Source organism: Pelophylax lessonae (assembly GCF_965119305.1).
Source record: "Pelophylax lessonae genome assembly, chromosome: 2".
NCBI classification, from domain to species: Eukaryota; Metazoa; Chordata; class Amphibia; order Anura; family Ranidae; genus Pelophylax; species Pelophylax lessonae.
The window spans coordinates 565,230,358-565,249,967 of record NC_138769.1 but is presented as its reverse complement, the minus strand read 5'-3'; the positions used below and the strand labels follow the sequence as shown (position 1 = coordinate 565,249,967).

The 19,610-nt window shown below is 46.0% G+C and overlaps 1 protein-coding gene across 1 annotated transcript in view; it reads left to right on the top strand.

The window, feature by feature from the left end:
- PYM1 (PYM homolog 1, exon junction complex associated factor) overlaps positions 1-14,202 on the top strand; it is a 40,390-nt gene extending 26,188 nt beyond the window's left edge. Inside the window, exon 3 of the mRNA XM_082245662.1 lies at positions 13,303-14,202. Coding sequence (XP_082101788.1) covers positions 13,303-13,750 — 448 coding nt within the window. The 3' untranslated portion in view covers positions 13,751-14,202. The remainder of the gene's footprint in view (positions 1-13,302) is intronic.
- Positions 14,203-19,610: the final 5,408 nt, after the last annotated feature.

Here is a 19,610-nt window from a genome sequence, read left to right as displayed (position 1 = left end):
CCACCCCTATCAGGTGATCTCTCCTTGGTTGCAAAATAATCTCTTCCATTATGGCCACTTAGTGAACCCTGTGACTAGGGTGCTGCTCTCATTTGAGGAGCTCAGGGAAAAGCACAATTTACCTCGTAGTGCCTTGTTTGGTTATCTACAAATTCGGCGCTACAATCTAACTTTTGCACCCAACCTTCAGTTTTTTAAATTATCTCCATTTGAATGCCCTATTCTTTCGGACCCATCACAAATCGGTTTAACCTCGGATATATATATATATATATAATTACTAAACGCACACACCATAGACTCATGGTGTTTTTTTTTGGAAAATTAAGAAGGAGGTGAGGTGGTTATTGTGACATGCGTGGTAGCCAAATGTACAGAACATTATTCTTAGGATCTGTTCTTTGATGCTTCTTTTGATGGCTATTACTATTTTTTTTTTCCTTTTCCTTTTCTCAGTTAATATTCTACCATCTAACATTTTCTTTTTTGTTGACACAGCTTATTAAAGTCATGGATAAGTAATGAAAGTGATGTATTGAGTTGGAATTAACTTGTATGTACCATTTCATTTTGAATAAATAAAATATTTGAAAAAAAAAAAAACACCATAGACTCCCAAAATAAATATACTTACATGATTAAGTGGGAGCAAGCTGTATGAGAGGAGTTCCCCATCCACCAATGGCAAATTTTAGGGTCCTGAGCAGCCAAAAGCTCTATTTGCACGCTTTATAAGGAAAACACATACAAGATACTTTTTTTATTTTTTATTGGTTCATCCATCGACCTCGGACCACTGCTGGAGGTGCTGTAAAGATCGAGGCACCTTGCTTCACATCTATTGGCAATGCCTATTTTTGCAGTCATATTGGCGCTCTTTCCAGGGCCTCCTTCACCGTTTACTCGAGGTTGATAATCCTTTCAATCCTAAAAGCTTTCTTTTGGGGCTGCTCCCCCTCAAGCTATCAGGCCTAGCCAAAAGACTGGCCAGTCATAGCTTGACGGCGGCTAGGTACTTAATAGCTCTCCACTGGAAAAACAAAACACCTCCCAATCCAACAGAGCTTTACGCTAGGATCAAGGATGTAGAAACCATGGAATCCATGATGGCACGTCTGGCTGATAGGGTGGAGTGCAATTGTGCAGTCTGGGAACCTTGGCACCTCAGGGAAGATCCCCCCTGAAGCCCAATGACCGGAAAAGGATATAGGACAGTGATGGTGAACCTTGGCACCCCAGATGTTTTGGAACTATATTTCCTCTGATGCCATAGCACTCTGCAGTGTAGTGGAGCATCATGGGAAATGTAGTTCCAAAACATCTGGAGTGCCAAGGTTCACCATCACTGAGGGGAACAGGGAGGGGAGAAGAGGACACGCATTCCTTTCCCCGTCCGTAATATTGACTCTTCCTAGGCCCAGGAGTGACGAGCCGTATCTCTCCTCTAATATTCCTACTCTCTGTCCCTCTAATGTCTTTACTTCCCTCCCTTTTTTTTTTTTGTTGTGTGAATCCAATGGATACTTATTTTACCTTTTTGGGTTTGAAGTTTGGGTTTTGGAAATGCTCCCACAGGTACCCTCTGCATTATTGTAACATGACTAGATTGTTTTTCTCTTGTAGAATACTTACATTTACTGATATAAGAACCTTGTTGCAGTTCTGTCGGCTCTACTTAATACCCAAAAAAATTTCTATACCATATAAATGACTGCTGTTGAAATCTTGCACGACTTTCTCTGTATGTTCTATCTATTTTTTTTTTTCATTTTTCTTTTTTCTTTCTCTGTTTTTCTATGATTGAGCATAAAACCTTAATAAAAATTGTCAATTATTTAAAAAATTTGATCACTGTGACCAATCACAGCTAGCAGCACAATTGTATATAATGGATGGCATGAAAGGAAGCTATTCATTGTTTACAATTGCCATGTGATCTGCTGTGATTGGTCACTGCGATCACACTGTACTGGCAGTGTTCACCAGTCATTTTACTATACATTGAATCTTCCTCCATGTCTCGCAGTAGGTACGGTACTCTTTGAAAACTTAATTTCTCTTACGTCCTCCGACAGTCGCCGCCACTTCATAATCTTCACTAATGGGGTAATTGACCTTTGCTCCGCAGGAGTAGCTAGGCAACAAAATTTGTTAATATCAAAGCTTTTAGCATATCACCCCCCTAGGGGGCGGTCCCCTCAGTCAATACCTCCCTGCTTCCAGCATTCTCAACTCAGTTTTCAATTGCCTAGCTTAGGAGTAGCTGGCTGTTCCTGTGCTGGGGCTTTCAGTCTCAGCCTTCTATCCTCTTTTTTGATTTTATTTCAAGTATTTTTCTCTTTCTTTTACTTAGCTGTTTTTTTCTCAGCATTAGTTTAGTTTTCTTCGGATGAAGATGATCATGCGGAGCTGGTTCTCGGTCTGGCCAGGGGTTTCCCCAGCCTGCCATCGAGCGTTCAGCTCAGGTTTTCCTGGCATATTGAACGACCCATCCCTGTTCGCTGCAGGGATGCTGCCTGTGAGGTGGCTACCTCACCGGACGCCATTTGCGGTTTCGCACCGCAGTCCACTGCGTCCTTGCTGCGACACTCCCTGTCCTCAGTACAGCGGTTTGGTCGCTAGAGAGGGCTCCCCACGCCATCCGTACTGGTAAATAAATTTCTATGTGGGGACCTGTCTGTTTGGGTGTCAGTCTGTGACTGTGTGACCCTGCATGTCTGTGTAAATGCTGATCTCCCTGTCAGATTCCTGTGTGGAATAGCTGCCTTTCTGTGGGCTGCGGGGGGGGGGGGGCTCTCCCGATCTGCTGTGTGTGATGTGTGGGGCAGACTGGGCTCAGACATGCTGTGCGGTGACCGCTGATGCGGCCCGCCATTTTTCTCGGCAAACTGTGGTGACCGGCCCTGTGTGGTACAGCGCGGTGTTTTGGCGCCAGACGCCGCCATTGTGGCGGCGATCGCTCCTGCGAGCACATGTCGGCGCCATTTTCTTATTGCCTTGATTCCCTCAGCCGAGCGGCCATGTTTGTGAAGCCTCATAGGCTATATAGGGCGGTCAGTCATTGCATCACTTCCTTTTGCTCTGGAACAGCGATCGGTGGCAGCAGCCTGTGTGGTCTCTCCAGGTTTTTACCTTCCTTATCCTGTATTTCCTTGCTCAGTGCTCCTCATCCCTGCGGGGGTCGGTACATACAGTAGTGTGCGGTGGGCTGTGCTCGCCGCAGTCTTAAAGGGGCAGTCCTTTATTTCAGTTGATACTGGGGCATGGATTCTCAGGATTGCAAGTTTCCTCCCACCCTGGTGGGGGGCCAAGGGGCTGCTGCATCCCCCGAGGGGGCTGATCTGGCTGCTGTTGTAGCAACCTTGGCTTCTCAGGTGCAGATGCTAATGGCTGATCGATCCGCAAAACGGCCCAGATTATCTATTTCCTCTGATTCAGAGGGCGATGGGGCTGCTATGGCTGGAGTGCCCTTCTCAGGGTCTCGTTCATCTCTGGACCTTGTGGGGTCAGAGGGGGAGGCTGAGGTAGAAGGGGTTGATTCTTCTCCCCCTGGCTCGCCTGAAGAGCTTGCACTCATGGATGAGCTGATTACTTCTATCAAGGAAACACTGCATCTGCAGGATGAACCATGTCCTCCTGCTTTGATGTCCTCTTATGGGACGAAAAGGAAACGCAAATCCGCGCAGGTTTTTCCCTGTCCTGCGAAATTTCAGCGCGCTGTTGATGAGCAATGGCGCAATTTAAAGAAGCCTTTTACTGTGCCAAGTTCAAGCTGCGTTATCCGTTGACACCCACCACTGATGAGCGTTGGTGTGTGCCGCCTCAGGTGGATCACGCAGTGGCAGTTTTGAATAAATCTACTGCGATTCCTGCTGAGGATACCCCGGTGTTTCGGGACTCTACGGACAGGAGATTGGAGTCTCTGGCCCGTCATACTTATACGGTTGCTGGTTCTATGCTGAAGCCTATTTTTGCTTCCATTATGGCAGCCCAAGCTATTGCGGATTGGACGCAGGTGCTCAGGCGCACCCTGGTGGCTGACTCTGCTCCGCCGACAACGTTGGCTATGGTAGATCAAATTCATCAGGGTGTCATGTATTTGTGCGATGCAGACTTGGATTTAGTCCCTTTGGCTGCACGCCTCTCCAGTGTAGCGGTGTTGAACCGTCGCCTGATATGGCTGAAATGTTGGTCGGTTGACCAATCTTCTCGCAAGACTCTAGCTAATCTTCCCTACGCGGGATCTCGCCTTTTTGGCGAGTCTTTGGATTCTCTGATAAAGGGAATTTCCGGGGGTAAGAGCACTCTCTTACCCCAAACTCACAAGAATAAGTTTGTTCGCGGTAAGAAGAATACCTCGTTTAGGCCCTCTCAGGGGTCCTTTCGTGCCTTTCGGTCGCAATACAAGGGCAAGCCCTTCAAGGGCCAAGGCTCCCAGAAGAAGCCGTGGGCAGGTAAGCAGAAGTCCGGTCAGTCCGGGTCCGCTGCCCATACCAATTCGGCCTGAAGGGGCACCCTCACCCGGTTCTGGGGTGGGGGGACGTTTGCTCGGTTTTCTTCAACCCTGGCTGGCCCGCATTCGGGACAGGTGGGTTCAGGAAATCGTTCGATCTGGATACAAGATCGAGTTTCTCTCTCGGCCGGCGAGCAGATTTTTTCCCTCAAATCTTCAGCTGTCTCCGGAGCGTTTGCAGGATCTGCACCTGGCGGTGCGGGATCTGCGGGCCCAGGGAGTGGTGGTTCCGGTGCCTCATCGGGACAGATTTCGGGGGTTCTACTCCAATCTGTTCACTGTGCCCAGAAAGGAGGGCAAAGTGCGTCCGATTCTGGACTTGAAAGCTCTGAACCGCTTTGTGCGGGTTCGCAAGTTCCGCATGGAATCCCTGCGCTCAGTGGTGGCTGCCCTGAGTCCAGGAGAATTCATGGCCTCCATCGATCTGAAGGATGCGTACCTTCACATCCCCATTTTCGAGGGTCACCAGAGGTACCTTCGATTCGCCATTGCGGAGGATCATTACCAATTCGTGGCGTTACCCTTCGGTCTCGCTTCGGCTCCGCAGGTTTTCACCAAGGTGCTTGCGCCGGTCCTGGCTTTATTGAGAGCCCAGGGCATCTCTGTCTTGGGGTATCTGGACGATATCTTGCTTCGGTCTGCGACCAGTCAGGGCCTGGTGAACGACCTGTCCACCACGATGCAGACTCTGCAGGAGTTTGGTTGGACGATAAATTTTCCAAAATCAACGTTGTGCCCGTCGGTTCGTCTTCCCTACCTGGGGATGATCCTGGACTCTGCTCAAGCGAAGGTCTTCCTGCCGGAATACAAGCTCCGGACACTTCGGGACGAGGTCAGGTCCCTCAGGGACACTCAGTGTTCGTCCCTCCGGACATGTATGCGATGTCTAGGTCTAATGGTCTTGGCTTTCGAGGCGATTCCCTTCGCCCAGTTTCACACGCGGGGTCTTCAGGCGGAGTTCCTGGCCAAGTGGGACGGGCGTCCGCAATCTCTGGATCGGCAGCTTTCGTTGAGCCGCCACACCCGGAGGGGTCTTTTGTGGTGGCTCCAGTCCCCGGTGGTGTCTGGGGGCAAGTCCTTTAGTCCTTTGTCGTGGATGGTGATCACCACGAATGCCAGCCTGTCGGGCTGGGGTGGTGTTCTGGGCGTTCTGTCCGCCCAGGGAACTTGGTCGAAGGAGGAATCCTCCCTTCCGATCAACATTCTGGAATTGCGAGCGATAAAACTTTGCCTTCTGCATTGGTCGGAACGGCTTCAGGGCCGTCCGGTCCGGGTTCAGACGGACAATGCCACATCGGTGGCCTACATCAACCATCAAGGGGGCACCAGGAGTGCCCGTGCTGCTCGGGAAGTAAACGGCATTCTGTCGTGGGCCGAGACACACATCCCGGCGATAACGGATGGGCACATTCCGGGGGTGGAAAACTGGCAGGAGGACTATCTGAGTCGCCAGACCCTGGACCAGGGAGAATGGTCCCTTCACCCGGATGTCTTCCAGATGTTGTGCGCGAAGTGGGGTCTTCCGGATGTGGACCTGTTCGCATCTCGTCTGAACAACAAGGTGGAAAGGTTCGTGGCAAGGACGCGCGATCCTCAGGCAGACGCCTCAGACGCGTTAGTGGCGCCCTGGCATCAGTATCGTCTGATGTATGCCTTTCCACCGATTCAGCTGCTGTCCAGGCTGCTTCGCAGATTGGCCTCGGAACCGCACGCAGTGATTCTGGTGGCACCGGACTGGCTTCGCCGGTCTTGGTACGCAGACCTCGTAAATCTGGCAGTTGACGCTCCATGGCGTCTGCCGCTTCGGGAAGACCTTCTGTCTCAAGGGCCGATATTCCATCCTGCTTTACAGTCGCTGGCTTTAACGGCCTGGCTGTTGAAAGCCAGGTCCTGAAGGATGGGGGTCTCTCCCCTGATGTCATTCCCACTTTGATCAAGGCTAGAAAAGCCTCTTCGGGAAAAATTTACTACCGTACTTGGAAAGCGTACGTTGCCTGGTGTGAGTCCAGGGGGTATTCCCCTCGCTCATACTCGGTGTCGAGAGTGTTGACTTTCCTCCAAACTGGAGTGGACCAGCGTTTGGCGCTGGCCACAATTAAGGGTCAGATTTCTGCGCTGGCCGTTCTTTTTCAACGCCCTGTGGCGTCTAATTCATTGGTTAGCACCTTTGTTCAGGGGGTGCGACATTTGGCCCCTCCTAGGAGGGAACCTTTGCCTCCATGGGACTTGAACTTGGTTCTGTCCGTGTTGCAACAGGCTCCCTTTGAAAAGATCAGGGAAATCTCGTTGTCTCTGTTGTCCAAAAAGGTTGCCTTTTTGGTGGCGATCACTTCGGCTCGCAGGGTCGGAGCTGGCGGCTTTGTCCTGCTGCTCTCCCTACTTGGTGATTCTTGGATAAGGTGGTCTTGCGACCTAACCCATCTTTTCTTCCGAAAAAGATCTCGGAGTTTCACCTGAATGAGGACATTGTCTTGCCTTCGCTTTGCGCGAAGCCTAAGCATCCGAAGGAGGTGGCTTTGCATGCCTTGGATGTTGTTCGGGCGATCAGGGTTTACCTGTCATCGACTAAGTCCTTTCGCTAGTCGGATTCCCTATTCGTCCTTCCAGAGGGACCTCGGAAGAGCATGGCGGCGTCGGCTGCTACCATCGCCAAATGGATCAGACAGACGATTGTGCAAGCCTATGCTTTGAGGGGGAAGGTTCCTCCTTTCCCTGTGAAGGCGCACTCTACCAGATCTCTGAGTACGTCTTGGGCTTATCGTCATCAGGCTTCTGTGGCCCAGGTGTGTAAGGCGGCGACTTGGTCGTCCGTTCACACCTTCTCAAAATTTTACAAAGTGGATGTTCAGGCATCGGCAGATGCTTCCTTTGGCCGTAAAGTTCTTAGTGCGGCAGTGCCTTAGGGTCCCTTGTTAGGGCCCTTGGCTGTTGGGGTGTTTTTACCCCTGGGTTGTTGCTCCTGTTGAGCACGTTTTCCTGTTGCCAGGTTGGTTCTCTTACTTTGGTAAGGTTCCTTTCTCTGATGTGGGTACTGCGTTGCTTTATGCGCGGCTGCGTTTTTTCCCATCCCTTATGTCTACACTGCTTTGGGACGTCCCCATTAGTGAAGATTATGAAGTGGCGGCGACTTTCGGAGGACGTAAGAGAAAACTGAATTTTTGTAAAATCTTACCGTAAAATTCCTTTCTCTGAGTCCTCCGACAGTCGCCGCCCCCGCCCCTCTTTTGGGGTTTGTTTATGTACTCTACTGCTATGCTACTGAAACTGAGTTGAGAATGCTGGAAGCAGGGAGGTATTGACTGAGGGGACCGCCCCCTAGGGGGGTGATATGCTAAAAGCTTTGATATTAACAAATCTTGTTGCCTAGCTACTCCTGCGGAGAAAAGGTCAATTACCCCATTAGTGAAGATTATGAAGTGGCGGCGACTGTCGGAGGACTCAGAGAAAGGAATTTTACGGTAAGATTTTACAAAAATTCAGTTTTTTTGTCTCCTAACATAGAGCTCATGGGACATGGCAAAAAGTTTTTGTTTTGTCTCCTCTTTCAAGAGGACATTCTCCCAGAAGCATTGTGGCTTGTCGATTATGCAACAGTGGAGCCCTTCAGAGTCTTGTGCTTTTGAGCCCACTGTTCAAAAAGTATCAGATGGTGCGATCAGACACTTAAAGTGGAGTTTACCCATTTTAGTAACTTTAGATATATGTAATCCCCTTTAAAACGACTTTTACCAATGGAAACTTTTTTTTTTTTTTTGCTAGTAAATACCTTATTTTCTTGTTTGTTCCTCCTCTCCTCACTTCCGGGTCCGATCGGCGATGGCGTCATTCGGCGATTCGCAGGGGGTGCTGGGATGTATTCCATGGCATGAAATCTCGCAGTATTACACAGGAGCTGAGCTGTACTGTATGTATTGTATTCAGGCCGTGCTCTGCCCCGCCTCCTCTCAGTGAGCGAGGACTGAAAGCATTATATCCTCACTGAGAGGAGGCGGGGCGGAGGCGGGGCAGAGCACGGCCCAAATACAATACATACAGTACAGCTCACTGAGAGGAGGCGGGGCAGGTCACGGCCTCAATACATACAGTACAGCTCAGCTCCTGTGTAATACTGCGAGATTTCATGCCATGGAATACATCCCAGCACCCCCTGCGAATCGCCGAATGACGTCATCGCCGATCGGACCCGGGAGTGAGGAGAGGAGGAATAAACAAGAAAATAAGGTATTTACTAGCAAAAAAAAAAAAAAAAAGGTTTCCGCTGGTAAAAGTCGTTTTAAAGGGGATTACATACATCTATGTAATCCAAGTTATTAAAAATGGGCGGAACTCCACTTTAACGACCTTCAGGCTCCATGCATATCTAAGTGTTCCGTGAACACAGGGAAAAACAAAAATTTTTTAAGGTTACCAGTTTAGAACTACAGAGGAAGTGCTAGAATTAATGCTCTCTCTCTCTCGAACGATTGCGGTGATACCTCACGTGTGGTTTGAACACAGTTTACATTTGTGGGCGCGACTGTATACGTTTATTTCTGCGCACGAGCACAGAGGGATGGGGCACATTTTTTAATTATTATTTATTTTATTATTTTTTTCATTTTACGCTGTCCCTTTTAAAAAAAATATATATATATCTTTTTTCTTATTTCTGCTGTTACAAGGAATATAAATATCCATTGTGACAGTAATAGGCAGTGGCATGTTACTCTTTATGGAGGGATCTCCCCTCCTGCTGCTTGTAAGAACAGTAGAACGGCTGATTAGCCACATCGGTTTTTATTACGAGAAAGCCGACCATCGGCTCTAAAAAAAAAAAAAAAAAGGTACCGAGGTGATGCCTGCAGGTGCTGAACCTTTCTAATTTCGATCCATGCATGTGCCGCCTTAAAACATAAAACTCCTACAATTAAACACTTGGCCTCTGAAAGATTTACCACTCCTTCATGATCAGGCCAATTATTGCGATACGGCACTGCGTTACTTTATTCCACTAAAAGGACAAAGCTTATTTCTGACACATATTATTTACAAGTTAAAATCATATTTTTTTGCTAGAAAATTACTTAGAACCATCAAACATTATATATATTTTTTAGCAAAGACTCTGGAGAACAAAATGGCAGGCAATGCAAATTTTGTTTGTTATGCTGTATTTACGCAGCGGTCTTTCAAACGCAATTTTTTGGGGAAAAAAATAAAAAAAAACTAAACCATAAAGTTAGCCCAATTTATTTGTATATTGTGAAAGATTGTCACGCTGAGTAAATGGATACCTAACGTTTTGGTTTAAAATTGCGCTCACTCATGAAATGGCGACAAACTACGGTACTTAAAAATCTTCATAGGCGACGCTTTAAAAATATTTAATGGTTACCAGTTTAGAGTTACAGAGGAGGTCTTTTGCTAGAATTATTGCTCTCGCTCTGGCAATCGCCGCGATACCTCACATGTGATTTGAACACTGTTTACATTTGCGGGCACGACTCACAGATGCATTTTCTTTGCTGCGCGAGCTCACGACAACGGGGACGCTTTAAAAACATTTTTTCTCCTATTTATTTATTTTTATTTTTTTTTATATAAGAATGTTCCCTTGTGACAGTAATAGGCAGTGACCGGTACTCTATGGAGGGATCTGGGGTCTAAAATCAGCATTTTTGAATACTGACACTTTTTTTATACTGACACCTCTCTGCTATAGGTCTTCAGTGTTTTTTTTTTTTTTTGTCTGCCTAGTCAGGAGTAAGGACCTAGTTCCCTGCTGGGATCTCTGGTCCTGGCAATTTTCTTCCTTTTTAAATGGCTTTTTTTCTCCTGTTATTTTTCTGCGAGATCTAACTGTCAGACTGGTGGCGGGTTGGATAATCTAGATCCAGTGGTTACCCCAGTCTGGCCAGCGAGTGCGCGCAGACCACAGCTCCGCGCTAGGTCGGCCGCGACATAACCCCACTGGATGTGGGCTGGCCTGCGAGATAATCGCCTCGCGGGGTCGCAGCATTCCTCCTGGCCGACAGCCCCCCATTCCGATGGCGAGGAGGTTCTGTCTGGAGCGTTGCCCACCTGGTTGCTGGTATGATGAGTAGATGTCCCCCCTCTCCCCCTGGGGGGGTTTTGGGGTAGACGCGGGCCCCTCCCTGGGACGGTCGGACCTGTGGATTCCCCTCAGACCCCCCTGAATGTTGGTGGTCCCTGTGGGTTTCTCGCCCCCCATTTCCAGTTGGATCAAACAGTCAATGACTCAGGCCTAATCTATCAAGGGTCAAGTTCCTCCTTTCCCTGTAATAGCGCACTCTACTCAGGCGCTTAGTGCTTCTTGGCCCTTCCGTCATCAGGCCTCAATGGCGCAGATGTGCACGCGGCCACTTGGTCGTCGGTGCACACTTTCACTAATTTCTACATAGTGGATGTGTTGGCATTTGCAGATGCTTTCATTGGCTGCAAAGTTTTGCAGGCTGCTGTTGAGAGGGTCTGTTCCCTCTTTGGGGGTTTATTTTTCAGATTGGGCTCCAGTTGTTGGTTGAGCTCCTTTTTACCTGGTTGGCTATTGTGTTTAACCTTGGGATTTTTTTTGTCCCACCCCTCATGTTTGGAACAGCTTGGGTACATCCCATTGGTTATGAATAATGAAGAGCTGTGTCCGTCAATGAACGAAAGAGAAAATGGGATTTTTGACTTACTGTAAAATCCATGTCTCCTGAGTTCATTGATGGACACAGCACCCGCCCCTCTGTGGAGTTGTAATACTTCTGACGCTGCTTCATACTAAACTGAAGACCCAAAGCAGAGAGATGGAGTACACCACCTGGGACCGCCCATAGGCGTAGCCAAGTTTTTTTTCTGCCTAGTGTCCTACTCCTGTAGGGGGCAATGTAACCCTATGATTCTGAAAAATGAGCTGTGTCCGTCAATGAACTTTGATTTTACGATAAGTCAAATATCCCATTTTTTCAAGAAGTATTATCATTATTGTTTCATGTTTGTTACTGAAACAATTTTTTTCTTATAGGGGAGGGAAATGTTAAAAATTAAAATCAATTTGTGTCAAATATGCCAGATACACCACCTTTTTTTTATTATTTTAGGTTTTATATTTGAAACTTACTGACTATGCAAATGTGCTTTGAGCTAGAGTTGTAATCATTTAGCAGTGGTAGCCCATGACATGAACATTTTTTTTTTTTTTTTCAAGGGTTCCTCTATAAAGAAAAAAAAAAGGTTGAGAGAGCCTGATCTAGGAACTAGGGAATATGTTTCTGCAACAATAGAAAATCAGGTCGCTCAGTCTCTTGTCTCTAAATGACAATGCTGGGAAAAAACAATAATTTGGAGGGTTTGAAGTTTTCAAAACTGTTTCTCCGTTAGATTGATGATACTCCTTGCCAAATCCTCTCCCATCAGCACTAACACTGCTTGTAAACTTAGAGGAGTTCCAGCTGTGGAAAAAAAAATTAGGTCAGCCGCTACAAATACTGTAGCTGCTGACTTTTAATATATAGACACTTACCTGTCCAGGGAGCCCTCGATGTCGGCACCCCAGCCGATTTTCGGATCGGCTGCCGGATGCTGCCGCCGGCATTTGCTGGAAGGGAAACCGGCAATGAAGTCTTTCGGCTTCACAGCCGGCTCCCTACCGCATGGGTAAAGCGCACTGCACATTCTGATTGGCTCGGCGGCGGAGAAAGAGGACAGAACTTCCGAGGGGCAGCGCTGTCTCTCGGAAGTGGGGAATGGGTACCTGTCAAACACAGGTATCTGTCTCCCCCCCCCCCCCCCCTCCCTTAAAAGGTGCCAAATGTGCAAATGTGGCACCAGAGAGAGGGGGGAAGCAAAGGAGTGGAAATTCCACTTTTGGGTGGAACTCCACTTTAACCAAGCTTAGAAGTGTTATGTATATAGAGTTCTCTGCAGCATTTTAGGGATTTTCCGTTTAGAGTGGTAGATCATACCTACTTGCTAACCCCCCCCCCCCCCCTCTAAGGTGCCTTCAGGGCCAGTTCACACCATAGAAATGCAGTTCGGATGCATTCCAGATGCTTTTCTGCATGCTCCTTTTTTATGCATTCTGATTCGCTTTTAATACGCATCCCCCCCCCCTCTTTCTTCTTCACCTTTAAATAAGGATATGTGTCTTTCAGTGTGTTTTTGGTGCGTTTTTGTGCATTCCGGATGCGTTTTTTTAGAAAAAATGCATGTTCTACTTTCGTTTTTTTTTCTAGAACTGACCGCACTGGTGTGAACTATGCCATTGAAAACCATATAACCTTCTCTCCATGCATTTTTAATACAGGAAATAAAACACATTGGACTGCATGTGGTGTAAACTGGTCTCCTATGGCTTGTGTAGATAGGCAGATGCAGCTTGCTTTCAGTTACATTCAGCTTGCATATCGGAGCAGTTTAAAATGCTTCTGAGATCCTTCATAGGTGCTTCTGAACTCTTTCTGAGATGCATTTAACCTCTTCACGCCTCCCGACTCTTTAAGAGGTTTAAGATGCTGGGAGGCAGGGCGTGCCTTAAGATCATGTGACCGCCGTGATTGGCTGTCATATTTGCTTGCGGCTGGTGCCAAAAGATTAAACTCTTTCTAAGCTGATGGGGGGAACAGCAGTTTTGTGAACACAAGGCCATAAAGGGACACTGGCACTTTGCCCATTCAGGTCTCTTTTTAAGCTGATGAAAATATTTTTTTTTTAAAAAAGGTCACATAAAATTTTGTGTACATTTTTTTTTTGTAAAATTGTTGTGTGTTCTGCATTTAAAAAAAAATATATGTTCTCTCCTCCCACAGTTATGAAAACAAGTATGTCAAATTTTTCAAAAGCAAGCCTTCACTTCCTCCAGGCCTGAGCCATACAGAGCCCTCTGCTAACAAGACGCAGCAGTCCACAGAAACAGAAACTGCCCTTTCTAAGACAGCCAAAAGGAATCTGAAGCGCAAGGAGAAAAGAAAGCAAGAAAAAGGCGAGCGGGAGCCAGTGGAAGAGGTCAGGCAGGAACTGGAGAAGGTTAACATTTCAGAAACCACAGAAGCAAAGGACAAAACGGCTAACGAGAACCAAGCAGCTGAGAAGGCAAAGAAACTCAAGAATCTCCGTAAGAAGCTTCGACAGGTGGAGGAACTACAGCAAAAAATAGACTGTGGAGAGATTAAACAGCCATCCAAAGAGCAGTTAGAAAAGCTGGCCAGGAGAAAAGCATTAGAGGAAGAAATTGAAGACCTAGAACTGGACTTGTAGATGGCTTCAAATAAGTAGTAGCAGAAGGCATTCATTGTGGGCTAGATTTCCTGGGGACATGTTTGGCATTTTCTGTTTTCTTTATTTCTTGTTCACTTGTTTCATTGTAGTTTTCCTAGGATAATATGTGGGAATTTTCCAGGAGATAACTTTTTCAGACTGCCTTGATTATTGGGATCTTCTTTGCCATCAGTTTTTCGACCTCTACCACTTAAATAATAAATCAGCCAAGTAAATGGGGTGCAGCTATAAATTAGTAAGACCCACTTGGGCTAACTGGACAGTGATACCTTATGAACAGAACTTCATTAAGTACATTTACAGTATAAAGCAATAATACCTAGGGTGAATTTTGTCATGTGCAAAATGACAGTATATTACTGTTTTTATTTAACAACTTGGTAGGAGAAGATTTGGAGTCCTGAAAAAAAAATCTATTAATTTAAATGAAACTGGCAACTTGGAGGAGGAGGTATGTAAATTGGTGGTCTCAGGACTATTATGAAATGTTAAGACATCTAGGCTACCAGGGTGGTGTTGCAGTGAATCTGTTTAGGAGTGCAGGGACAGAGCTAAAAGAATTAAGACCACTCTTATGTATTTTGCTTTTTAGGGGGACATTTCCTACCACCCGCTACATATTACAGGAAACCCATCTTGGTCTAATAAATGATTAGTTCAATGAAATGTATGTAGATGAGTTGCAGTTATAAATTTAAAGGGAAACTATAGTCTTTTTTTTTTTTTTTTTTTTTTTTACAGTGTTTTTAGATATGTATGTCAGTGTGATAACCCTGATGATGTGTTAAAAACCCTTGTTTCTATGTGTACTTTGTAATTATTTTTTTACATGGGCAGCTATATTTTCTTTTTGCATATGCAGGCTCTGCTTCCTTCTTAGTGGTTCTGCACAGTGACTGTGCTTCATTATTCCATCCTCTGCACAAATGGGTTAGGTTAGGTCTGCTTGAAGCAGAATATTCTGCTTAAAATATTTCTTTTTTTTGTTAGTAGGAAATGCTTAAAACCCCTGTCTGCTTTTTTTAGCCATGTTTGTTTCTTTGGGCAGATTTATTTTTAATCTCTGTTAAAGCTTAACAGAAGTGGAGAGGAAATCTCTCCAAAAGTAGTGAAATCCCCTCTTAGAGGTCTCTGACAGCTATAAGTGAAATCCCCTCTTAGAGGTGTCTGACAGCTGTTAGAATGGGCGCTCATTCACATGGGTGCTCAGGCTGGTATAGCGGGAAGAGTTGTGTGTTTGTACTTGTGACAAGCTGCGTGCAGGCAGCCCATGTTGCTATAGGGAAAGTGCAATGGCTGTAAGGACTCACCTGAACAGCAGCCAGGTTTGGCAGGTACACAGGAATGGGTTCTCGGACTTAAATGCACAGACTCTGCGTTGGGGGAAACTGCACCCATCCTTGCATACCTGTTAAACTTGGCTGTGCAGGTGAATCTCTACACTCAATGCTCTTTCATTTACTAGTATGGACTGCCATGCAGCTTGCCGCAAGTACAAAAGAAGCACTATATTACCTCTCCAGGTGTGAGACTTCTGCTAATCGCTTTACAGCTCCTCCAGTTAAGTTCCAGCCCAGCTCAAGTGCTGCACAATGTCAAACAAGGAAAATCTGGATGGCTGCACTCCCAACAATCAATTTTATTCAATACGAACATTACAACCAGATGACAGACAGTGCAAGTACAGTGGGAGACGACGCATTTTGCGCTACAATCAGCATTTAATCATTCGAGAAATGTAAACACATGACTCTTCACACTACACAAGGCTGAGTGTGTAACTGAGCCCTTTTAATTTTCTATCACTTTCTGTCCCTGTGTCATTGACATTTGCAACCAGAACAAATGGAGGCAATGAATCTTCCTAACCAGGACACAGATAGAAAAAAAAAAAAGGGGGGGGGGGTGGGAGGGTATTACCATTTCTCTTTCGTTCACTTACAGACACTGCTTCAATTCTTCAGACCATGGGGTATTATGCTGTCTCTTCAAGAGTAGGACTAGGCGGAAACCTTTTTGGTTACGCCCCTGAGGCAGTACCAGAGGGTATACCATCACTTCCTTCTGTAGGACTTCAGTTTTTTTCTGCCTAGTCAGGAGTAAGGACCTGGCTCTCTGCTGGAATCTATGGTCCTGGTATTTAATTCCTATTCCTTCCTATTTAAATATAATTTTTTACTTTTTCTTTTGCTGTTTTTGTTCCTATTTGAACTACAATCAAATGTGTCTTCAGGGGGGGACTCCCGATGTGGCCCTTCTGGCTTCCCATCTCAACAGGAAGGTGCAGAGGTTCAGGGCAAGGTATTAGGATCCTCTGGCTTACGCTGCAGACGCTCTGGTGGCACCATGGGGTCAGTATCATCTGATTTACGCCTTTCCTCCAATACAACTTCTGTCGAGTCTGCTATGCAGAATCGAGATAGAAGGAATTCTAGTCTTTCTGGTGGCATCAGTTTGGCCTCGCTGGTCTTGGCACGCAGGCCTGGTAAGGCTGGTAGTAGACGTTCCCTGGGAAACTTCCTCTCAGGGAAGATCTTCTGTCTCAGGGAATAATCTTTCATCCTGCCTTACAGTCGCTGGCTTTAACGGCTTGGCTATTGAAAGCCAGGTGCTGAAAGACAGAGGACTGGCGGAGTCGGTGATTCCTACATTGTTGAAGGCAAGGAAATCTACTTCCAGGAAGGTTTATCATGAAATTGTTCTGCTCACTCTATCACATAAGGTGGCTTTCTTAGTGGCTATTACTTCTGCACGTCGTGTGTCGGAGTTGGCTACGTTGTCCTGTCGGTCACCTTACTTGGTGATTCATAGGGACAAAGTGGTGTTGTGACCCTGTCAGGCATTCCTTCCTAAGGTTGTCTCGGGTTTCATTTGAATGAAGACATTGTGCTACCATCCCTATGTCCCAAGCCTATACATCCTAAGGAAATTGTCTTACATTCTTTAGATGTGGTAGGGGCGATTTGGGTTTACCTGGCGGTGACTGAACCGATTAGAAAATCCAATTCTTTGTTTGTTCTTATGGATGGACCTCGTAAGGGGCAGGCTGCATCTGCTGCAACCATTTCCAAGTGGATGATGCACACGGTGGTGGAGGCCTAATCCATTAAGGGTCAAGTTCCTCCTTTCCCTGTTAAAGTGCATTGTACGAGGGTGCTTAGTGCTTCATGGGCCTTCCATCATCCGGCGTCGGTGGTTCAGCTGTGCAATGCGGCTACGTGTTCGTCTGTACACACATTCTCAAAATTTTATAAGGTGGATGTACTTGTATCTTCGGGTGCAGCGTTTGGCCACAAAGTTTTGCAGGCGGCGGTTGCAGAAGCTTCCGATTCTTGAGGGTGAAATTTTTTTTCCTGGTGGTGAGCTCCAGTTCCTAGTTGAGCTCCCGTTGTTACCTGGTTTGCTATGTTTAGCCTTGTTGGGAATTCTGCGTTTGCTGTGTATTTTCCCTACCCCTCATAATGATACTACTTTGGGACATCCCAATGGTCTGAAGAATTGAAGCTGTGTCTGTCAGTGAATGACAGCGAAAACTGGATTTTTGTCTTACTGTAAAATCCTTTTCTCTGAGTTTCACTGATGGACACAGCACCTGCCCCTCTGTTAGGTTGAGTTATTTGTTCTTCTGACACTGCTTGTTACAAACTGGAGTCCTACAGCAGGAAGTGATGGTATACCCTCTGGGACTGCCCCAGGGGCATAACCAAAAAGGTTTCTGCCTAGTCCTACTCCTGAAGAGAGACATCATAATACCCAATGGTCTGAAGAATTGAAGCTGTGTCTGTCCGTGAACCTCAGAGAAAAGGGTTTTACGGTAAGTCAAAAATCCAGTTTTTTTTTTTTTTCTTGCTATTGAAAAAGTGCATACAGATGACCACTAGAGGGAACATGTTCTTGTGTTTGTGTAATATACCATAATTAAAATCTGCAAGCAAGTAAAAATGTTATACTTGCATAAAATAGTATGTTTAGGTAAAAGTAATGACATATAATGTAGGGATAGACCAATATGTTTTTTTCAGGGCTGATACCGATATTTTGGTCACAACGTATCGGTATTGAACGATATTTTATACATTTAAAGTTTTGAAAAATAAAGACAATTTTTTACACAAATCTGGTACTGAACATGTTAATTTTTGTTTAATGCTTGCTGGCTGGCTGGCACCCTGTGGTGGGTGGCTGGCTGGCACCCTGTGGTGAGTGGCTGGATGGCACCCTGTGGTGAATGGGTGGCACCCTGTGGTGGATGGCTGGCTGGCACCCTGTGGTGGGCGGCTGACTGGCTGGCACCCTGTGGTGGGTGGCTGGCTGGCACCCTTTGGTGGGTGGGTGGCTGGCTGGCTGGCACCCTTTGGTAGGTAGGTGGGTGGCTGGCTGGTACAGGGCCTGTGAACTGCTGGTTGGTACAGCGCCTGTGGCTAGCTGGCTTTCTGGCACCCTGTCTGTGGGTGACTGGCTTTCTGGCACCCTGTCTGTGGGTGACTGGCTGTCTGGCACCCTGTGAGACTAGCCCGACTCCAGACGAGGCTGTCCAAGGCGAGGGAGGCGGCCTAAGAAGGCAGAATGACGTCCCAAAATATCGGAAATATTGTCTAGTTCCGGGGCCGATACCGATATATTGAGGAAAGTGCATATCGGCCAGGCCGATAATTGGTCTATCCCTAATATAATGTGTACTCACTGAAAATACACTGTAGTTTTCCTTTTATAGCAGTCAAGTAACATTCAGAGTCTAAGGTGGGGTGCAACAAGAGTCTTTGCTGGGGATCATGGGATACAGTAGGAGAAAATTGAGGCCTGTTTTAAACACCATTATTCTGTCTCCATAATACTCCAGGACACCTCAATTATGTTTTGCCTATAAGATGACACTATAGCTTAAATTACATCTGTGATTTGCCAAGAGCTGAGCAGCCCAATTTATTTTGAGCCACACTAAATGTTGATCATGGATCACGTTTAGTGTTAAAATTATGTCAAACAGAAACTGTTGTCTATTCATGTTAAAGTACATTAGATAATGTCTGGTTATTTTCTGAAGATAGTATAATGTACCAGTTGTTCAGATAGGTATATACTGGTTACCTGCAGAGAAGCAGCTGTGAGCAACAGGAGGGAAATGAGAGCCACTTGTACATCACCAAATATATGGAAAACAGTGGCTATGTCCACTCAACCGGTAATGTAATGTACATAGATATACATATACTGTCAGTGACTTAGGAAGCATCTGCTGCCACTATATTCCTGTTTTCCAGTCTCATTTCTGTATACATTTTCTTTGTGAAAAAACTAAACCATCACATTTATTTAAACTCCTATATTTTACTGTTTGTTACTACTTTTTGTAATAAAATAGGTGTAATAAATGTACATTTTTGCACCAGAATTCTGTTGTCTTCAAGTTGCACATTGTAGGAAATCACACCAGAGACTATTTGTTATAGTTCAGAGCACAAAGTTATCTGCTTTGGTACAACCATTATGTTTAAGAAGATGTATATTACAGTACCCTATTGAAGAGTAGACCTGTCTACATATAAATATGGAAGGTGCCATCTCTGACTGGCTATCATGCTAATCCTATGACTGCACTACCATAGGGTCTGTTAACTGGATCAAGCATGCTGCAGGTCAGCACATCTAAAATAACTGGCTTTTAGATTCAGTGCGGAAGAATTACAATAAAACAACAAAGTGTTCCATTTGGGCATATATTGAATGTTCTTTTTCTTTCATGTCGCCTGTGGGCTGAACGAATGTTCAATTTAGTGTGTAGCACTACTCCCAAGGGAGCTGCTGAAGACGGGTTACCATTAGCAACAGTAGAACATTC